The 20,435-nt window shown below is 45.5% G+C and overlaps 1 protein-coding gene across 2 annotated transcripts; it reads right to left on the bottom strand.

The window, feature by feature from the left end:
* Window positions 1-7,679: 7,679 nt before the first annotated feature.
* Window positions 7,680-20,435, bottom strand: CYP2G2 (cytochrome P450 family 2 subfamily G member 2). 2 transcript variants are annotated; one of them, XM_007996878.3, is made up of 9 exons: window positions 19,882-20,435; window positions 19,128-19,290; window positions 17,099-17,248; window positions 15,244-15,404; window positions 14,486-14,662; window positions 13,028-13,169; window positions 10,062-10,249; window positions 9,809-9,950; window positions 8,137-8,426 (listed from the first exon to the last, which is right to left on the bottom strand). In XM_007996878.3, the coding sequence occupies exons 1-9, from the start codon at window positions 20,059-20,061 to the stop codon at window positions 8,245-8,247; spliced, it is 1,485 nt and encodes a 494-aa protein (XP_007995069.1). In that variant the 5' UTR covers window positions 20,062-20,435; the 3' UTR covers window positions 8,137-8,244. The 2 variants fall into 2 exon arrangements, with proteins under 2 accessions (XP_072873368.1, XP_007995069.1); XM_073017267.1 differs by lacking the exon at window positions 9,809-9,950 and having other exon boundaries at window positions 7,680-8,426.

Here is a 20,435-nt window from a genome sequence, read left to right as displayed (position 1 = left end):
GCTGAGACAGGAGAATCACTTGAATGCAGGAAGCAGAGGTTGTAGTGAGCCCAGATCCCGCCACTGCACTCCAGGCTGGGCAACAAAGCAAGACTCCATCTCAAAAACAAAAATAAATAAATAAATTCAGCCTTCACACATTCCACCAGCAGGACCACCACCCTTCCCTGAAGGAGGGGTTGTAAGTTTAATATCTTTATCACAAGGATACATCAGCCAGCCTGTGGTCAAAGGGAAGCTGGCTCTGGGACTCAGCCCTGAGATGCTAACCTGTTGGCCTCTGTAGCACCTGCCAGCTCTGGGCTCCTTGTAGCCTCTGAAAAGTTAGCAGGGACTCTGCCAGTGCAAATGCATGGCACACCTTCCCTCACCAACCACAGAAATAAAACAACAAACAGAGCAACTTGTCTTTTAAGAGCGACAGAAGAATGGAAGGTGGGTGGAATGAGGACCACGGCGCCCTCAGCCTTCTCACTCCTCATTGTCCCCAGTGGCCTCTTGCTACTCTGGATCTGGGGCCATCCTACCTCCCAGGGCTGCCTCTCTCCTGGACTCTGGCCTCTGCCCTTTCTGGAGGAGCACTTTGCAAATAAACCACAGGGCTTTCTCAAGTCTGTCCAGGTGGTGAGACGGGTTAGTGCGGAAGGGATGGAAAAGGAGGAGGTGGGTAGACGGGAAACAGCTAGCAAGGCAGAAAGGCAGTTGGGGTGCAACTTTGGGTGGGACTCCACAGACAAGCTTGGGAGTTCCTTTTTGACTTATATATTTACTACAGAAGCTTCTGGAATTTTGTAAGGTGAAATGGCAGACTGGAGGGAGAAATTCTGATAGACTTGAGGCTTTGAATTGTGGTCCTGGGGTGGAGCAAGGCAAGAAAAGTACTGAAGATTGGGGTTTGAGGACTCTATGCAATTATTTTTAGTTTTAAAAATCTTTGTGGCTACATAGTAGGTGTATATATTTATGGGGTATGTGCAATATTTCGATACAGACATACAAGGTATAATCACAGACATACAGTGTAGACAGACATACAGTGTATAGTCACTTATAATAACCACATCAGGGTAAATGGGGTAACCACCACCTCAAGCACTCACCATTTCTTTGTGTTACAAACATTACAATTACATTCCCTCTGTTATGCTAAAATGTACCACAGCCTGGGCACAGTGGCTCATGACTGTAATCCTAGCACTTTAGGAGACCGAGGTGGACAGATTGCCTGAGCTGAGGAGTTCGAAACCACCCTGGGCAACATGGTGAAACCCCGTCTCTACAAAAATACAAAAAAAAAAAAAATTAGCCAGGCATGGTGGCATGCATTTGTAATCCCAGCTACTCCGGAGGCTGAACTGGGAGAATTGCTTGAGCCTGGTAGGTGGAGTTTGCAGTGAGCCAAGTTGGTGCCACTGCACTCCAGCTTGGGCGACAGAGTGAGACCTCGGTCTCAAAAAAAAAAAAAAAAGTACAACAAATTATTACTGATGGTAATCATCCTGCTGTACTATCAAAAACTAGATCTTATTCATTGTATCGAACTATATTTTCATACCCATTAGCCATCCCCTCTCCCTCAACTCCACCTTTCCCAGCCTCTGGCAACCATCATTCTACTCTACCTCCATGAGTTCAATTGTTTTAATTTTTAGCTCCCATGAATGTGTAAGAATGTGCAGTTTGCCTTTCTGTGCCTGGCTTATTTCACCTAACATAATGTCCTGCAGTTCCACCCATGTTGCTGCAAACAGCAGGATCTCATTCTTCTTTAATGGCGGAATAGTTCTCCCTTCTGTACGGACACCACGTGAACACTTAGGCTGATTCCATGTCTTGACTATTGTGAACAGAGCTGCAAAATACGTGTGCATGCAGACATCTCTTCTATACACGGATTTCCTTTATATATATATATATACACACTTAGCAGTGGGATTTTTGCATTGTGTGGTAGCTCTATTTTTAGTGTTTTTCTTTTGTTTTCTACTGTTGCTGTTGTTTGTTTTGTTTTGTTTTGTTTTGAGACGGAGTCTTACTCTGTCACCCAAGCTGAAGTGCAGTGGCATGATCTCAGCTCACTGCAACTTCTGCCTCCTGGTTTCAAGCAATTCTGCTGCCTCAGCATGCCGAGTAGCTGGGACTACAGGCACCCGCCATCAGGCCTGGCTGATTTTTGTATTTTCAGTAGAGATGGAGTTTCACCATGTTGGCCAGGCTGCTCTTGAACTCCTGACTTCAAGTGATCCACCTGCCTCAGCCTCCCAAAGTGCTGGGTTTACAGGCATGAGCCACTACACCTGACCTATTTCAACTTTTTTTTTTTTAAGGAGCCTCCATATTGTTCCTCAAAGTGGCTCTACTAATTTACATTACCATCAATAGTGTACGAGGGTTCCAGGGGGTATTACTTCAGATTGAGTGGTCAGAGAGGATTCCTTTGAGAAGACTTCTGAGAATTGGCCATGGGAAGATGTGGGGAGAAGCCTTCTCAGCTGAGGGAACAGCAAGGTCAAAAGCCTAGAGGTGAGAAAGCAAGCTCGGCACCTTCCAGGAGCAAGCAGGCATCGGCTCTGATAATACCTCCTCCTGCTAAAATGACAGCTCTGGGAGGGCAGGGTCCTTATTTCCTGTCTATTTATCTATCTGTCTATCTATCTATCTGTCTATCTATCTATTTATCTATCTATGTATCTATCATCTATCTTTATTTATTTACAGAGTCAGAGTCTTGCTCTGTAGTCCATTGTATTAGTCCGTTTTCGTGCTGCTGATAAAGACATGCTCTAGACTGGGTAATTTATAAAGAAAAAGAGGTTTAATAAACTCACAGTTCTGTATGGCTGGGGAGGCCTCACAATCATAGTGAGAGGCAAAAGGCATGTCTTACATGGCAGCTGGCAAGAGAGAGAATGAGAACCAAGTGAAAGGGGTTTCCCCTTATAAAACCAACAGATCTCACGAGACTTATTCACTACTGTGAGAACACTATGGAGGAAATCGCCCCTATGATTTAATGATCTCCCACCGGGTCCCTCTCACAACATGTAGGGATTATGGGAGCTACAATTCAAGATGAGATTTGGGTGGGGACACAGCCAAACCATATCACCTAGGCTGGAGTGCAGAGGTGTGATCACGGCTCATTGTGGCCTCCAACTCCTGGGTTCAAACAATCCTCCCACCTCAGACTCCCGAGTAGTGGTCACTACAGGTGTGTGACACCACCTCTGGCTAACTTTTAAATTTTTTGGAGAGATGGAGTCTTGCTATTTTGCCCGGGCTGGTCTCAAACTCTTGGTCTCAAACGATCTTCCCGTCTTGACCTCCCAAAGAGCTGAGATTACAGGTGTGAGCCACGATGCCTGGCTGGTTCTCATTTATTTAATTGTTACTTTTGTCATGGTTTGCTTGGTCCCTGTGTGTTCCCCCACCCTCCAGAACTGACATATAGTATGGTTCACAATAAATATTTGTGGAATAAATAAGAGCTGAGCCTTCAAGGGTTCCAAAATACTTGCATGCAGTTTTTCTATGTGGGCATGATGACACCCAGCTGCATGACTATTTCAGGGTGTTCATTGGCTCTTGTGGTTGATCTTTTGACACCTGCAAAAGAACTCCCACTTCTCCAAATCTGGGGGCCACATCTTTAGAGTTCTCAGCTCTCTGTCTCTCAGGAATGAAGAAGACAACATCACCAATCGGAGCTAGAGTGTCTGGATGTTGAATCCCAGCTCCATGCTGGTGCCTTTGAGAAGTGACTTAATCCCTCTATGTGCCTTATTTCGGCCTCTGTAGATGGAGATAATCATAGCGTCTCTCATGTGGGGCTGTTTGATGATTCGGTGAGGTAGGTGCAAAGAGCTTTTTGCACTTGCAAAAAGTCTGGGATATCATTGTGCACTGTAAGAATGAGCTGTAATGGTTATCATTGAGACTTGTTGTTGGGATTAAAAGAAATCGTCTTGGCAGGGCCTGGCGCACAAGAGGTACTAGAAAAATAATGACATGCTGGCTGCTCACAAGGCTTCCCAGGCCAAGCTGGCATGTCTGGGCAGGGCCACCCACCCCTACGATCGGGTGGTATTTCTCCTCCCTGCTGCCACCCTCCGTTTCTGCCCCAGGCAAGTCTCTGCCTCCTTCATTGGGCTGTTTCTTCTTTTCCTGTGTCTCTCTGTCCTTCTCTTTGAACTTCTAGATCAGTCACTCTGTACTTCTCTGATTGTCTCCTCTGAGTCTCTCTTTGTCACTTGTCTAGGTCTTTCCAGGGCTCTGGGTCTGTCTATATCTCCATCTACACCTTTCTGACTGAGCATCTCTCCAGCTGTCCACCTCTTCCTTTCTCTGTGGGTGCCTCTTTCCATCTCTCTCTGCCTCTCCCTCTAACTGTGTCCTGTGTCTTTCTCAGATTCCTTCTCCCTGTTTCACTGGGTCCCAGTTATTCCCTCCATCCGTTCCAACCTTCTTCCCTGCCTCCCTCTCCTTCCCCTCCTTCCCTCCCTTCCTCTCCCCCTTCTCTCTCTCTGGCACTTTCTCTTTCCTTCTCTCTCGGTATCTCCTTGGTTCTCTCTGCCTCTCCCTTTCTTTCCATCTCTCCCTGGTGGTCCTTCTCCATCTCTCTTTCCTCTCTCTACCGCTCTCTCTCCATCTCTCCCTTGTGCTGTCTCTCTCTCTCTTTCTCTCTCTCTCTCCTCTCTCTCTCTTCATCTGTCTCAACCCTCCATCTCTCCCTGGTGTTCTCGGTCTCTCTTTCTCTCTCTCTCCGCCCCTCTCCATCTCTCCTTGGTGCTCTTTGCTCTTCTCTCTCTCTCTCTCTCTCTCTCCCCATCCCTCTCTCTCTGTTGTTCCCTCCATCTCTCCCTGGTGCATGCTCTCTCTCTCCATCTCTCTCTCCTCCCCCCACCTCTCTCTGTCTCCATATCTCCCTTGTGCTCTCTGTCTCTCTCTCTTTCTCTTTGTCTCTCTCTCTCTCTCTCTCTTCATCTCTCTCACCTCCCCATCTCTCCCTGGTGCTGTTGGTCTCTCTTTCTTTCTCTCTGTCTATCTTCTCCTCTCTCCATCTCTCCTTGTTACTCTCTCTCTCATCTCTCTGTGGTGCTGTCTCTCTTTCTCTCTCTCTATCTTTCTCTCTCCATCTCTCTCTCCTCTCTCTCTCTCTTTCCATCTCTTTCTCTGTCTCTCCCCCATTTCTCCTTGGTGCTCTCTCTCTCTCTCTCTCTCTCTCTCCATCTCTCTCTCCCCTCCATCTCTCTCTGGTGTGCTCTCTCTCTCTCTTGCTCTCTCTCTCTTTGTCTCTTTCTCTTCCTTTCTGCCCCCCTGGAAGCTTTTCTCTTGCTCTCTTCTTACCCATGCTCATTGCCCACATACCTCCCCTTCTGGCTCTCTGCCTGTGGGAAGGAGTAAGGTGGAGGTGATTATGTAACTGTCATGATTCCAGAGGGTGGGGTGAGGGATAAGGAGGAGACCAGGAAGGAAGACTTTCTTTCTTCTCACCCATCCATCAAACTGGCCTCATAGATACCTCCCCCAGCTCCACGGCTACTGAATTGGGCGGGTAGGTCAGATCACTGCCTCCCTCCCCCAGGGAAGGTCAGACAATGAATCATACAGAACCAGAGGGAGTGAGGGGCTCTGGCTGGGAGACAGAGGCTGCAATCAGGTGGAGCTTCCCAAAGGAGACAGGCAGGCCTCAGGGCTCTCCCTCAGCCTCCAGAAAAGGTGAAAAGCAGTGGAATCAAGATGTTAGTGGAGGTTTTGCGGAGCCCCCAACTCAGCTGGGCTGAGGCCTGAGGCATCCAGTTCCTGAAGCCCCAAAACAGAGACCAGGTAGTGAAATAGGTTTCAAATCTACCATATTCTGCCCAGCTTCACTGCTGCTGCTGGGTCTGAGTCAACATCACCAGTTGCAGTAGCTTGCTAATAGGTCTTTGCTTTCATATCCATCATATGATAGCTAGTGTGAGCCCCATAAAATATGTCAGTACATGTCACCCTCTGCTCACTATCCCTCCAAAGACCTCGATCACTTTCAGGGTAAAAAACAAGGCCTCACCTTGGCACATAAGACCCCACACAGTCTGGCCCCCAAAACCTCCCTGGTCTCGTTTCCTTCACTCCTACTCTGTCTTCCTCCTCCATGCCAGCTACACCTGCTCCCTGTGGATTCCTGGATGCACACAGCCTCCTGCCTTAGGACTCTGATGGTTTGTTTGTTTGTTTGTTTGTTTGTTTGTTTGTTTGTTTGAGACGGGATCTCACACTGTTGCCCGGGCTGGAGTGCAATGGCGCAATCTCAGCTCACTGCAACCTCTGCCTCTCAGGTTCAACCGGTTCTCCTGCCTCAGCCTCCTGAGTAGCTGGGATTACAGGCACCTGCCACCAAGCCCAGCTAACTTTTGTATTTTTCGTAGAGATGGGGTTTTCACCATGTTGGTCAGGTTGATCTCAAACTCCTGACTTCAGGTGACGTGACTACCTTGACCTCCCAAAGTATGAGGATTACAGGTGTGAACCATTGTGCCCGGTCGCTGCCATTTTTTTGTTTCTTTGTTTTGTTTTGTTTCTGTTTTTGTTTTTAGATGGTGTCTCCTTCTGTCACCCAGGCTGGAGTGCAGTGGCAGGATCTCGACTCGCTGCAAGCTCTGCCTCCCGGGTTCACATCATTCTCCTGCCTCAGCCTCCTGAATAGTTGGGACTACAGGCACCTGCCACCACGCCCAGCTAATTTTTTGTATTTTTAGTAGAGACGAAGTTTCACCGTGTTAGCCAGGATGGTCTCCATCTCCTGACCTCGTGATCTGCCTGCCTCGGCCTCCGAAGTGTTGGGATTACAGGCGTGAGCCACCATGCCCAGCTGCTGCTGTTTTTAATCATTCTACCAGGAACACTTCCTTCCCAGGTATCTTCATAGCTTGTTGCTCCATCACCTTGTGAAACCACCCCTAACCATCCATTTACAATTCCAATCACAGAATGTGTATCCCACTTATCAGCCTTGCTTTTCTAACGCGGTATGTCTTTCGCATATTTATTTCCTGTGTGCTCTATTGTTCACCTTCCTTACTAGAATGTAAGCTCCTTGAAGGCAGGAGTTTTTGTCTGTTTTGCTTACTGATGGATTTCAAGTCCCTGAAGACTATGCCGGCACATGTTGGGTATTCAATAAATATTGACTGAATAAATGAAAAAGAGGGAACATTGTTGTCAGTTAATGGAGTTTGGAAAGGGAATGATAGAAGGTGGGAACAACCGAGCTATCGTCAAAAATGGGGATAGCCAAGCATGGTGGGGAGGCCGAGCATGGTGGCTCACGTCTGTAATCCCAGCACTTTGGGAGACCAAGGTGGGTGAATCGCTTGAGGTCAGTATTTTGAGACCAGCCTGGACAACATGGCGAAACCCCATCTCTACTAAAATTACAAAAATTAGCCAGGTGCAGTGGCACATGCCTATAATCTCAGCTACTTGGGAGGCCGAGGCACAAAAATTGCTTGAACCCGGGAGGCGGAAGTTGCAGTGAGCCTAGATGGTGCCACTGCACTCCAGCCTGGGCCACAGAGTAAGACTACATCTCAAAACAAACAAATGGACTGGGGAGTATTTGGAATTGGGAGTTCAAGTAAGAGCAACCAGAAAGCAAGATTAGAAGAGATGACGGTGGAGAAAGGTAATGAGTCAGTAAGATGGGTGGGGATGGGACATTTTACCCAGGGGAAGTCACTGGAGCGGAGCTGGCAGAAACTATAACTAATAACAAGTCAAGAAAGACATTTCAAGCTGTTGATTGTACCCTACATCGCTGTCACACATAATACACAGTAAACTTGCTACACTCAACAGACTTGAGGTCTTTGTTGACTTTTCGGGGGCTGGTGGGTAAAGACAAGAACCAAGCAGAAAGGATTTTAGACTACATTTTGCTCAAAATCACAGCACACACAAAAAGGGACAACATGAAGACACAGGGTCTACACTAAGGATTTGATGCAGCCAGAAACCGAAGCCACGGTGACCATGTGACCGTGAAACCTGCAGGCAGAGGTGCAGATCTTGCACAGGGCGTTGCTCTTCTATGGGAGGGGAAGACACGCAGCTGTACATTCTCAGGTGACCCTGGCTGACTCTGTAATCATGGTGCCTCCTCTTAGGGATGCTGTGAGGATTAGTAAGATGAGGAAGAGGGGTGCTCCTGAACATGAGAGGAGAGCTGCATTCCCCACTTCCTCCTTGCCCCGCAGGTGGCGCTCAGCGGGCCACGAGGCAGAGTTCATAGGTCGGGGGGATGTTGCCAAAGCCTGAGAGCTTGGGGTTGATATCGATGTCCCCAGGTGGCACCAGCGAGCGTAGAGAGAAGTTCTGAAGGATGGAGGTGAAGTAGAGAAAGAGTTCCATGCGGGCCATGGCCTCACCCAGGCAGATGCGCTTTCCTGCAGGCACAGGGAAGGACAGAAGGAAGGGTCGCACCTGCTCAGGTCATGGGGTGTCGGGGGTGTCTGGACTGACCACCCCACTGAGCCTCAGCTGCCTCATCAGCACCTCAGGGCTCATGACTGTGCCTGCTTTATAAAGGGGTGTTACACAGGCTTAGTGGGTGTCTACAGTTAGGCTCAGCTAGGACCTGCTACTTCTCTGATGGCTCTGATTCCATCCCATTCCAAGAGGGAATGGTTGTATAGGATCCATGAGTTTCAAGGTTGTGTTCATTTCAGTTCCTCAAGGGTTTGTCAAATGCCTATTATGTGCCAGACACTGGTGAGAAGAAAAGTGAAACTCACCGTTAATAACACCTACTGTTTGTAAGCCGCTCATCCAATTGTTTGGAGGGATGAATCCCTGTTTCACAGACGGCGGCTGAAGTGACTCACCCAAGGCCCCACCATTTCTAAAAGGTGGAGTGGAGTCCAGGTTCCCAACCACTGCCCTGACTCCAGGATCCAAACAACATACACTTTTTGTTGTTGTTTTTTGTTTGTTTGAGACCGGGTCTCACTCTGTCTCCCAGGCTGGAGTACAGTGACATGATCTTGGTTCACTGTAACCTCATCTCCCGGGTTCAAGTGATTTTTGTGCCTCAGCCTCCCAAGTAGCTGGGATTAGAGGCGCAGGCCACCATGCCTGGCTAATTTTTGTATTTTTAGTAGAGATGGGATTTCACCATGTTGGCCAGGCTGCTCTTGAACTCCTGGCCTCAAGTGATCCGCCTGCCTCGGCCTCCAAAAGTGCTGGGATTACGGGTGTGAGCCATTGTGTCCCACTAACATACACTTAAAATGTTGCTGCATATAGATTTTATGCCATCAGTAGGCAAATGACTGTCTGTTGGGCAAATGTGCCCTGCTGCTTGTGTTCATACAGCCTGCAAACTAGGAATGCTTTTGCATTTTAAAATGGTTGGGGAAAAAAGACTCTTTTGTGATATATGAAGATAAAATTCAAATTTCATTGTCTGTAAACAGTTTTTCAGGCTCACACACACCCTCATTCATTTACATATTGTCTATGGCTGCTTTTGTAGATCAACGGCAAAGGTTCAGAGGCTATCTGCCTGGAAACACAGAAAATATATCTTATTTTGTTCTTAACAGCCAGTTGGTTTATGCCCTGTTTAGTGCTATTACCATCCTAACTTTTTTTTTCTAATTGTCAGGGTCAATCGTTCCAATATTTACTAATTCTGGGATTCTAAAACTTTATGGTTCTAAGATATAACCTTCAAACTCACATTGTGACTTGAACTTCAAATACAGACCAGTGGCTGGGGGGTGGATTTAGCACATGCCTAGGGGGAAGTCAGACCGGAGAAACCTACCAGAGGAAAAAGGTACAAAAGCTTCATTCTTCTTGAAGCGGCCCTGCTCATCCAGAAAGTGCTGGGGATAGAAGGCATCTGGGTAGCGGAAGTATTTGGGGTCTTTGAGGACAGAACCAAGCAGGGGAAATACATCTGTGCCCTGGGGTGAAAATGGGGGCAGTTAGGAGAAATCAGTGTTGGGCTACAGGAGTAGGGAACCAGGGGGAGAGAGAAGTGCAGTGGAAGGGAGGCAATGAGGGTGCAACCCCACCTTGGGCAGAAGGTAGCCTCGAAATTGAGTGTCCCGGACGACATTGTGGGGGACACCCATGGGCACGATGTCTACCAGTCTCTGTATTTCATGGATGACGGCATCCGTATAGGGCATCTTGACCCGGTCATCCACACTTGGGAGCCGGTGTGGTCCAATCACCTGGTTAATTTCTTCGTGGATCCTAGCTGGAAGGGGCCAGAAAATATAGTGGAGAACAGAGAAAACAAAAACAAAAACAAAAACAAAAACACAGGAGGTGTTTTTATTAGGGAAGCCAGGGCAAATCATGCATTCCAAGCTCCAACAGAAAGAGATCTCAGATGCAAGCCATGCATGTTTGGTCGCCTTTTTTTTTTTTTTTTTTTTTTTTTAGCAGCCTGTCACACAGGCTGGAGTGCAATGGCATGATCTCGGCTCACTACAACCTCCGCCTCCCCTTCAAGTGATTCTTCTGCCTCAGCCTCCAGCATAACTGGGATTACAGGTGCCTGCCACCCGCCCAGTTAATTTTTGTATGTTTAATAGAGACGGGGTTTCACCATGTTGGTCAAGCAGGTCTTGAACTCCTGACCTCGTGATCCACCCACCTTGGCCTCCTGAAGTGGTGGGATTACAGGTGTGAGCCACGGCACCCGGCCTGTTCGGGCGCTTCTTTAACTTAACAAGTGACACACTGGTGGTGCTCAATTACTTGTCAGACATCAGGTGACAGGCAGCTTGGAGTCCTGAATGCTGCCAGGACATTTGGTCTTTATTTAAAAGCATCAGAAAGCCATGGTGCCAACTTGGCTCTCATATATGGGATTTTTACAAAATGGGAAAGAGGCATGCTAGGTGACTAGAACAGGATTGACACAAATGGCAAGTGGTTATTTCACTGATTAAGATCACCATTGGTCGAGTTACTCCTCTTTGCACTTTAGGGTTTAGGGATGAGTAACTTCACCTTCTTTTTTTTTTTTTGGAGATGGAGTCTTCTCGCTCTGTTGGCCAGGCTGGAGTGCGGTAGCACGATGTCAGCTCACTGCAAGCTCCGCCTCCCGGGTTCACGCCATTCTCCTGCCTCAGCCTCCAGAGTAGCTGGGGCAGCAGGCACCCGCCACCGCGCCCGTCTAATTTTTTTTTTTATATAGTTTTAGTAGAGACGGGGTTTCACCGTGTTAGCCAGGATGGTCTTGATCTCCTGACCTCGTGATCCGCACGCCTGAGCCTCCCAAAGTGCTGGGATTACAGGCGTGAGCCACCGCGCCCGGCCTGTGTGACTTCACCTTCTGAACTTGTGTTTTGTCATCTTCAAAATGAGTGTGATGGTTGGACAAGGTCATAGAGTTGTAAACATTACATAAAGTCTGGTGTACAAGGAGCTAGGACAGTGCTTGGCACATAGAAGCATCCAATAAATATTTGATTTGATTTGATTTTCTTTTCTTTTTTCTATTTTTTTTTTCTTTTTTTTAGAAGGAGTCTTGCTGTGTCCCCAGGCTGGAGTGCAGCGGTGCAATCTTGGCTCACTGCAACTTCTGCCTCCCGGGATCAAATGACTCTTATGCCTCAGCCCCCCAAGTAGCTGGGATTACAGGTGTGCACTACCACACCTGGCTAATTTTTGCATTTTTAGTAGAGACAGGGTTTCACCATGTTGGCCAGGCTGGTCTTGAAGTCCTGGCCTCAAGCGATTTGCCCATCTCTGCCTTCCCAAAGTGCTGGGATTACAGGCATGAGCCACCGCACCCGGCCTGATTATTTAGACTGGTGAAAGACAACTCAGACAATGGAGGTAAGACTAGAAACATTTGAGTGGAAGTGTGTTAGTGTCTCTCATCTGCGCCAGGAGAAATCCTTTGGCTTGTTTTGAATTGCCTTATTAAGGAGAGGGGCCAAAATTGGGAATTTTCCTTAAGCAAGTAGTGAGTTCTTCATTACTAAAGTTACTCAAATGGACCAGATCATAATTTATTGGAGACGAATTCTATTTAACTTTGGCAGGGCGGTTGGCTCAATAATGGCCATCAGAGATAACCACCTCCAAGTCTCTAAAACCTAATGCCTGGAAGGCTATGTATATAAGGGTAACAAAAAGACACGAGAGACTTTGAAAATGCCAGTAAATTAAGAATCTTGAGACGAAAAGATTAGCCTGGGTTGCCGAGATTGGCCCTCAATATAATATTGTGTATCTGTATAAGAGAGAGGCAGGAGAATCTGAGTTAGAAAAAAAAAGATGTCAGGCTGGGAGCAGTGGCTCATACCTGTAATCCCAGCATTTTGGGAGGCCAAGGCGGGTGGATCACCTGAGGTCAGGAGTTTCAGACCAGCCTGGCTAACATGGCAAAACCCTGTCTCTACTAAAAATACAAAATTAGCTGGGCATGGTGGCACACACCTGTAATCCCAGCTATTCAGGAGGCTGAGGTAGAAGAATCGCTTGAACCAAGGAGGCAGAGGTTGTGTGAGCTGAGATCACACCACTGCACCCCAGCCTGAGCAACAGAGGAAGACTCTGTCTCCAAAAAGAAAAGAAAAAGAATAAAAGATGTGATGCCAGAAGCAAATAGAGGTTTGAAGAAGCTACACTGCTGGCTTTGAAGATGGAGAACAGAGTCGTGAACCCAGGATTACAAAGAGTACAGCTTTAACACCCAGAAAAGGCAGAGAATCAGATGGTCCATTGGTGTCAGCCAGTGAAAGCCTATTTGAACTTCTGAAATTCAGAACAGAAAGATAATACATTTGTGTTGTTTTAGACGACTAAGTTCCTGGTAATTTGTTACAATGGCCACAGGCCACAGACACCAAGTTGAAGATTAAGTTAAATGACCCCCACAGTCGGGGATGTCGTGTTTCACGTCCTGAAGTTCTAAAGGGTGAAGAGTCTGAGGCCCTGGGATTCTAGATTTTCAAGATGATGTCTTCTTTATATTGGGAGGGGGAGGTACCAGATAAGCAGCTCAGGGTGGACTCACCTTCCACTTCAGGATGCTTCATTAACAGCAAGAATCCATAGCGCAGTGTAGAGCTCACCGTCTCCGTGCCAGCAAAGAAGAGGTTCAGAGTGGTGAGGACCAAGTTCTTGAGGTTGAATTCTGTACGAGGATTATTTTTATCCTGAGAGTGAGGGGATAGTGAATGGAGTCACTCTCTTCTGTCTTTATTGTCTTTTTTTTTTTTTTGACAGTCTTGCTCTGTCACCCAGACTGCAGTGCAGTAGCATGATACTATCTCACTGCAACCTCCACCTCCTAGGTTCAAGCAATTCTCCTGCCTCAGCCTCCTGAGTAGCTGGGGTTACGGGCGCCTGCCACCATGCCTGGCTAATTTTTCTTTTTTTTGAATATTTAGTAGAGATGGGATTTCACCATGTTGGCCAGGCTGGTCTCAAACTTCTGACCTCAGTTGATACGCCCACCTCGGCCTCCCAAAGTGCTGGGATTACAGGCGTGAGTCACTGCGCCTGGCCTATTGTCTTATTTTCTCATTGGCTTTATTGTCTGTTGTATAGGGAAACAATAGGTGGGTAAACCAAGCGTGTCTGGGAGAGAACACAGTCAGAAAAAAGGTCCTGGGGCAGGAACGTGCCTGGTGTGTTAGAGAAACAGCAAGGCAGAAGCCGGGGTGGATGTGATGGAGTGAACAATAGGGAGGATAGGAGGAGAAGAAGAATGTAGGATGCCTTGTAAGATTTGAACATGTAGGGACAGTAGCGTATAGAATTTAAATTTCCAAGGGCAAAGATTTGATAATAAAAATATAAATTTACAAATGTATAAAACTCTAAGAAATGGTGATACAGAAGTATTAACTTTCTAAATTTCTATAGAGATATGGAAATAAAGATATATATCTATAGAGATATAGAAATAGAGATACATATCTATAGAAACAGAGATATATCTCTACATAGAAATAGATGTATATCTCTAAACAAATTCAGAAGGTTAATACTTCCGTATCATCATTTCTTAGAGTTTTATACATTTGTAAATTTATATTTTTATGTTATTGAACCTTTGCCCTTGGAAATTTAAATTCTATGCCTATGTCCCTACATGTTCAAATCTTTTAACTTTAACTTACATGTTAACTTAAACTTTAAACTTCAGAAAATTTCTAAGTTTTTGAGATTCTAAGACTCAAAACTACAGTTGTAACTCTCTGGCATGTATGAGGTGTAAGATTTTAAGTTTCTAAGTTCCTAAATTTTCCAAATTCCTAAAATTTCTAGATTCCAAGTCTGTTTTAAAGCTGTAACAGTTTATACTTTTATAGTTTCTATACTCATCTGTAGATAAAAGTAAACCCTGTGAAATAATGCTTGTTTTTTATGTTTTGTTTTGTCCTTAATGTTTGCAGATTGGTTGAAAGTTGCGGGACTAGAGGTTGAGAAGACAAGAGGGAGGGACCAGTGGAAGAAGAGGAGGTACCTGGTGCATCTTGATGAGAAAGCAGTCAATGAAGTCCCGAGGGTTTTGGGAGTCAAAGGATGCTTCGTTGATCTTGACCCTGGAGGCAATGAAGTCCTTGAGCTTTTCTATCAAGTAGTAGACGCGATTGTGTCTTCCTGGCAAATACTGCATGACTCCAGAGTACATGTCATATAGCTGTGGGAATACGTAAGGGGACTTTGTCAGTGATGGGTGCCAGGGGCCCGCATGGGCTGAGTCTGGAGGTGGACAGCTGGGCTCAAAGTCCAGTGCTGGGTCTAAGAATCGGGTGAGGCCCTTTTGCTTCACGGAACTTGGGTCCTGTTGAAACAGTAGTTCCCCCTTAACCCTGGTTTTGCCTTCCACCATTTCAGTTATGTGTGCAGTCAACTGCAGTCTAAAAATATTACATATAATAAGATATTTTGAGAGAGAAAGAGTACATTCACATAACTGTTGTCAGAATATATTGTTATAATTGTTCTATTTTATTACTTATGAATGCCAGTCTTTTACTGCACTCAATTTATACATTGAATTTTATCACAGTATGTATATATCAGAAAAACTTAGTATCTATAGAATTGGATACTATTCATGGCTTGAGGCATCCACGGGGGTCTTGAACATATCCCCCAGCAATGAGGGGGAACTACTGTACTAACCTCCCGGGGGTGTGGGGAGGATCAAGTGGGGTATAGGAAGGTGCTTAGTTAACTGGGGTTGGTGCATGGACAGAGAGGTGGCTGGGTGGGCACCTGCGCCCAGGGAGTGCTCATCTCAGTGAAACTCTCATTGATCAACCGCAGCAGATTCAGGAACTGCTTGTCCTCATAGTCGAAGCGACTTCCAAAGACAACAGAACTGATGACGTTGGAAACGGTGCGGCTCAGCAGGAAGGTGGGGTCGATGGGGGCACCTGGGTAGTGGAAATTGTTTATGTTGGAGGCCATGGTCATGAATATGGGGTGTGGAGTCACAGTGATGCATCTGAGTCCCAGCTCTACTACTTAATTACATGTGTGAGCCACTTCATTTTTGTGTTTTGGGTCTAGATTGTCCAATCTGCAAATTGGTTTGGGAACCATTTCGTTGATTCATGAGGGTTCAATATCATTATCCATATAAAATAATTAGCACAATGCCTGGCATACAGTAAGCACTCAAGAAAATCTAGTTGAGCTTAATCATTATTTTGTATTATTATTACTTAAATGTGTTGATGTTAGAGACTCACATATTTGGGGAAAAGTGGGATAAGGGACACATTATAAAAGTTCCTGAATTCTGTCTAGCTCTACCGATGATTCCATTTGGGCAATTAAAAAAATTCTTCCCGGCCGGGCGTGGTGGCTCATGCCTGGTAATCTCAGTACTTTGTGAGGCCGAGGCAGGCAGATCACAAGATCAGGAGTTGGAGACCAGCCTGGCCAACATGGCGAAACCCCGTCTCTACTAAAAATACAAAAATTAGCCAGATGTGGTGGCAGGCGCCTGTAATGCCAGCTACTCAGGAGGCTGAGGCAGGAGAATCGCTTGAAACCGGGAGGTGCAGTGAGCCGAGATCGTGCCATTGCACTCCAGCCTGGGTGACAAGAGCAAGACTCTGTCTCAAAACAAAACAAAACAAAACAAAATTCTTCCCTTGCCCTCACCTATACCTTCTGTAAAACAAGATCAGTAGATGTGGGAAGAATTTCTCTAGAATAATGCACATATTCACAGATACACAATTTTATGAATAATGTCTGGGGTACATGGGCATTTGAAGTTTTTATATAGACCTGTTAATCACCCATGTAGACCAGGCAAGGCGCCTTGGATGCAGAGAAAATGTGTCTCTATTTCTACCTCTTATCTATTTTTCTATTTTGTTTTGTTTTTTTTTTTTCCAGCCTCTGTGTCCTTTCTCTATAGATCCCAGTGTTTCTAGACCTTATTTTATGGTGGGACTGAACTCCTTTTAAAACATAATGAAATGAATATAGAGTTTCAGATTTGCAAGATAAAAAAGTTCAAAAGATTTTTTTCACAACATGAATATACTTAACACTAATTAACTGGACACTTAAAGAGGCGAATATGGTAACTTTTAGGTTATGTATTTTTTACCACAATATGGATATACAAATGTAATGAAATTTGAGCCTGTCTTCAAGAAAAGTCACAAAGTCACATGTCGCCAAAATCTGCATAGGATATCAAGAGCTCACAGACCCCCTGAGATCCACTGATTAAAGTTGCTAAAGAAGTGGTCTCTAAGGGTCTTCCATGTTAACTGTTTTGTTGTTGTTTTTTTAAGAGACAGAGTCTCACTGTGTCTCCCATGCTGAAGTGCAGTGCAGTTCAAGGCACTACAGCAGCCTTGAACTCCTGGACACAAGCATCCTCCGGCGTCAGCCCCACAAGTGGCTGACACTACGGGCATGTGCCACCATGCCCAGCTCATGTAAACTTTTAATACGGAAACTGGCCAGAAATCCCAGTGGATTCTTAATATTTTCCCTCTTCTTCCATTCCAGAGCTTTCTCCCACCAAAGCCCATCTTCTCTTGACTGAGAGCTCCATAACCACCCAGTCACCTAGTGGCCCTCCCCCTTGTGGCCCCCATACCCTTGGTCTTCCGGAACTCCTCCAGTAGGTAGCCAGCCTCCTCCTGAATTCGCTCCTCAATGCTCCGCTTTCCCATCCCGAAGTCCCGAAGGATGGTCAGGGAGAAGCGTCGGAGAATCCTCCATCGCTCTCCATTGGCCAGAGCCACACCTGCCAAGATCTCAGTCTCAGGCTTCTGCCTCCCTCCCCTTGCTGCGTTCAACTCGGTGCTACACAGTGATGGGGACAGATTATGAAATCTCTAGACTGTGCTGTCAAGGAAGCCATCCTCAACCTTCAAGGCTCAATCAAGAGAGTAAGGTTCCTTCTCTGCAGGATCCTTAGAAAAGAAAAAAAAAGTCCAGACTGAAGTGGAAGAAAAGGGAATCAGTGCAGGAGTGATAGGGGGAGATCAAACAGTGTTTCTTACAGGAAAGAGGGGTGGAACTGGATAAATAAAAAAAAATAACTGAGTGAATGCATAGGAAGGTGGAAGGATGGACGGATGGAAGACTTAATAGATGGGTGGATGGTTAATGGATGGATGGTTTGAGATAGACGGATAACGTTTGGAGAGTGGATAGAGAGATCGATAGATGTATAAAACATGAAAGAATTAATGAATGGATGGAATGATGGATAGATGAATAAATAGAAAGTTAATTGACTGATGTATAAATAATAGAGTGAAAGATGTTTTTATAGAAAGAATAATGAATGGATTTTCTGATGAATATGGATCAATGGACAAAAGGAAGAAAAGGTAATAGAAAAAAAGAAAGAAAAGAAAGAAAGAGAGAGAAAGAGAGAGAGAAAGGAAGGAAGGAAGGAAGAAAGGAAGAAAGAAAGAAAGAAAGAGAGAGAGAAAGAAAGAAAGAAAGGAAGAAAGAAAGAAAGAAAGAAAGAAAGAAAGAAAGAAAGAAAGAAAGAAAGAAAGAAAGAAAGAAAGAGGTGAGCCTGCTTGGAATTGAAGGCAGTTAGAGATGGATGCTTGGGAGAAAGAGATCTACCTAAGTGAAGGAGGCAGAGACCTATGGCTTAGGTATGTGGATGAGTATAGGAAGATGAGAAATAAGGTTGGCTATGACAGCTTTAGTGGGTGCATAAAGAATATCACTAATTCGCCAGGTTCAGTGGCTCATGCCTGTAGTCCCAGCACTTTGGGAGGCTTAGGTGGGTGGATCACCTGAGGTTGGGAGTTCGAGACCAGCCTGTCCAAAATAAAGAAACCCCGTCTCTACTAAAGATACAAAATTAGCCCTGCATGGTGGCGCATGCTTGTAATCCCAGCTACTCAGGAGCCTGAAGCAGGAGAATTGCTTGAACCCAGGAGGCAGAGGTTGCACTGAGCTGAGATCGTGCCATTGCACTCCTGCCTGGGTAACAAGAGTGAAACTCCGTCTCAAAAAAAAAAAAAAAAAAAAAAAAAAAAAAAGAATATCACTAATCCATTAAAAATAAGAGCAGAAATAACATAGAAAACAGTTTAGAGTCAGATGGCATAGGCTCAAAATAAAGTGATCCTACCACTTACTGTGTGACATTATCTAATCTTTATCTTAGCTTTTTCTTTTGTTTTCTTTTTCTTTTTTTTTTTTTAAACAGAGTTTCATTCTTATTGCCCAAGATGGAGTAGAATGGCATGATCTCGGCTCACTATAACATCCGCCTCCCGGGTTCAAGTGATTCTCCTGCCTCAGCCTCCCGAGCAGCTGGGATTATAGGCATATGACACCACGCTCAGCTAATTTTTATTTTTAGTTTTTAGTAGAAACAGGTTTCACCATGTTAGCCAGGCTGGTCTCAAACTCCTGACCTCAGGTCATCCACCCGCCTCAGCCTCCCAAAGTGCTGGGATTACAGGCATGAGCCACCACGCCCAGCTTATCTTAGCGTTCTCATTGACAACATTAGTATAATGTTAACGGCTCTCCTAAGGGAGTCAATGCAATAAGTCATGTCGAGTACTTACTTACCAAAGAACCTGGCATAGAAAGAGTACATTGCAGTCATTTCTGGTTTTATTGTTTTTGTTGTTGTTGCTACCTACCATGACCTTGGAAGTTTCGCTCTATTGAAGCCAGTTCTCCACGGCCACTGAACTCATCCGCTTGGTCTACCAAGGCTTCCTTCACTGCTTCATGTCCACATAAAACCACCACTGGCCGGGGACCCATGTACACAGTGAACACAGGGCCATATTTCTCCCTGAGCTTGGAGTGAAGGAAAACATAAGAGGAGGAACTGATTGGAGTACCAAGTATAGGCCAATCGAGGATTTTAGAGGATGGCGATTTCAGGGGGATATAAACATGGTACTAAGGAATCAGGGTAAATCTGGGCTTGGAAGGACTATTGGGAAACAGGCGCGGAAGTCTTGGCTTCTATCATCCTAGGCAAAAGCTCATCCTTCCCCACAAGACTTACTGTTCTCATCTATAAAATAATGGACCTGGATTCGATAAATTCCAAGATTCATACTTCTCTCTCTGAAATGTTAAATTTCTAGAATCTTAGACTTCATGATACCAAGTCTCAAAGCGCTAAGACAACCTGAGTCAAAGTGTCCTTGTGTTCAAAAATATAATGAACTGTGATTCCAAAGTCCTGAGATCATGAAAGTCTTATTTCAATGCACTGAGAATGTGTGTTTCCAACATTTTAGGATTCTGAAATTTCAGAATTCTAAGATTTGCAAAGTCTGTGCTTCTGAGAGTCTATCTTTAGAAGGCATAAGGTTCTATGTGAATCTGGCTATAGGATTAGTTGCTCTAAGCCCTGTTAGAGGAGACAGACACACTCACCTTCATGAAAGACTGAAACGTAGCGTCAGTTCGAACTTGCAGCAGGTTCCCCAGGAAAGGAATTGGTGTAGGACCTGGGGGCAGCTTTCCTGCCTTATTCATTCGTTTCCAGGCAATGAGGACGAGCAGGCAAGACAAGCAGAGTGCCAGAAAGATGGTGACAGCCCCTCCCAGCTCCATGGTGCCAGGTCAACAGGTTCTGTCCTGGGCACCAGATCCTGCCTAAATAGGTCCCGGGAGATCAGCTTATACTGAAATCTGAACACCCTGGGATTCATCTTTTCCGGGTTTGAATGTCATTGGAGAAGAGATTGCTTTATTTGGGGGGTGGTTATATAACCTATAATCTCCCATCTGAATAAGGGTAAATTGAATTCACACAGGGAAATCCTCTGGGGCCATTCCACTTTCTTCATATTTCCAGTCTGTCTGTTTTTCTCTCTCAGCTCAACAGAATTGACAGAATTTCTTGGTGGGGGGTAAGAGGCGGATTATTCTCTTTTTAGGCTTTGGGTTTTAGGATCCAAACAATCTGGGTACAAGTGGCAGCTCTG

The sequence above is a fragment of the Chlorocebus sabaeus genome, chromosome 6 (assembly GCF_047675955.1).
Source record: "Chlorocebus sabaeus isolate Y175 chromosome 6, mChlSab1.0.hap1, whole genome shotgun sequence".
NCBI classification, from domain to species: Eukaryota; Metazoa; Chordata; class Mammalia; order Primates; family Cercopithecidae; genus Chlorocebus; species Chlorocebus sabaeus.
The sequence above is the reverse complement of the archived record's forward strand: the minus strand, read 5'-3'. Positions and strand labels throughout refer to the sequence as shown.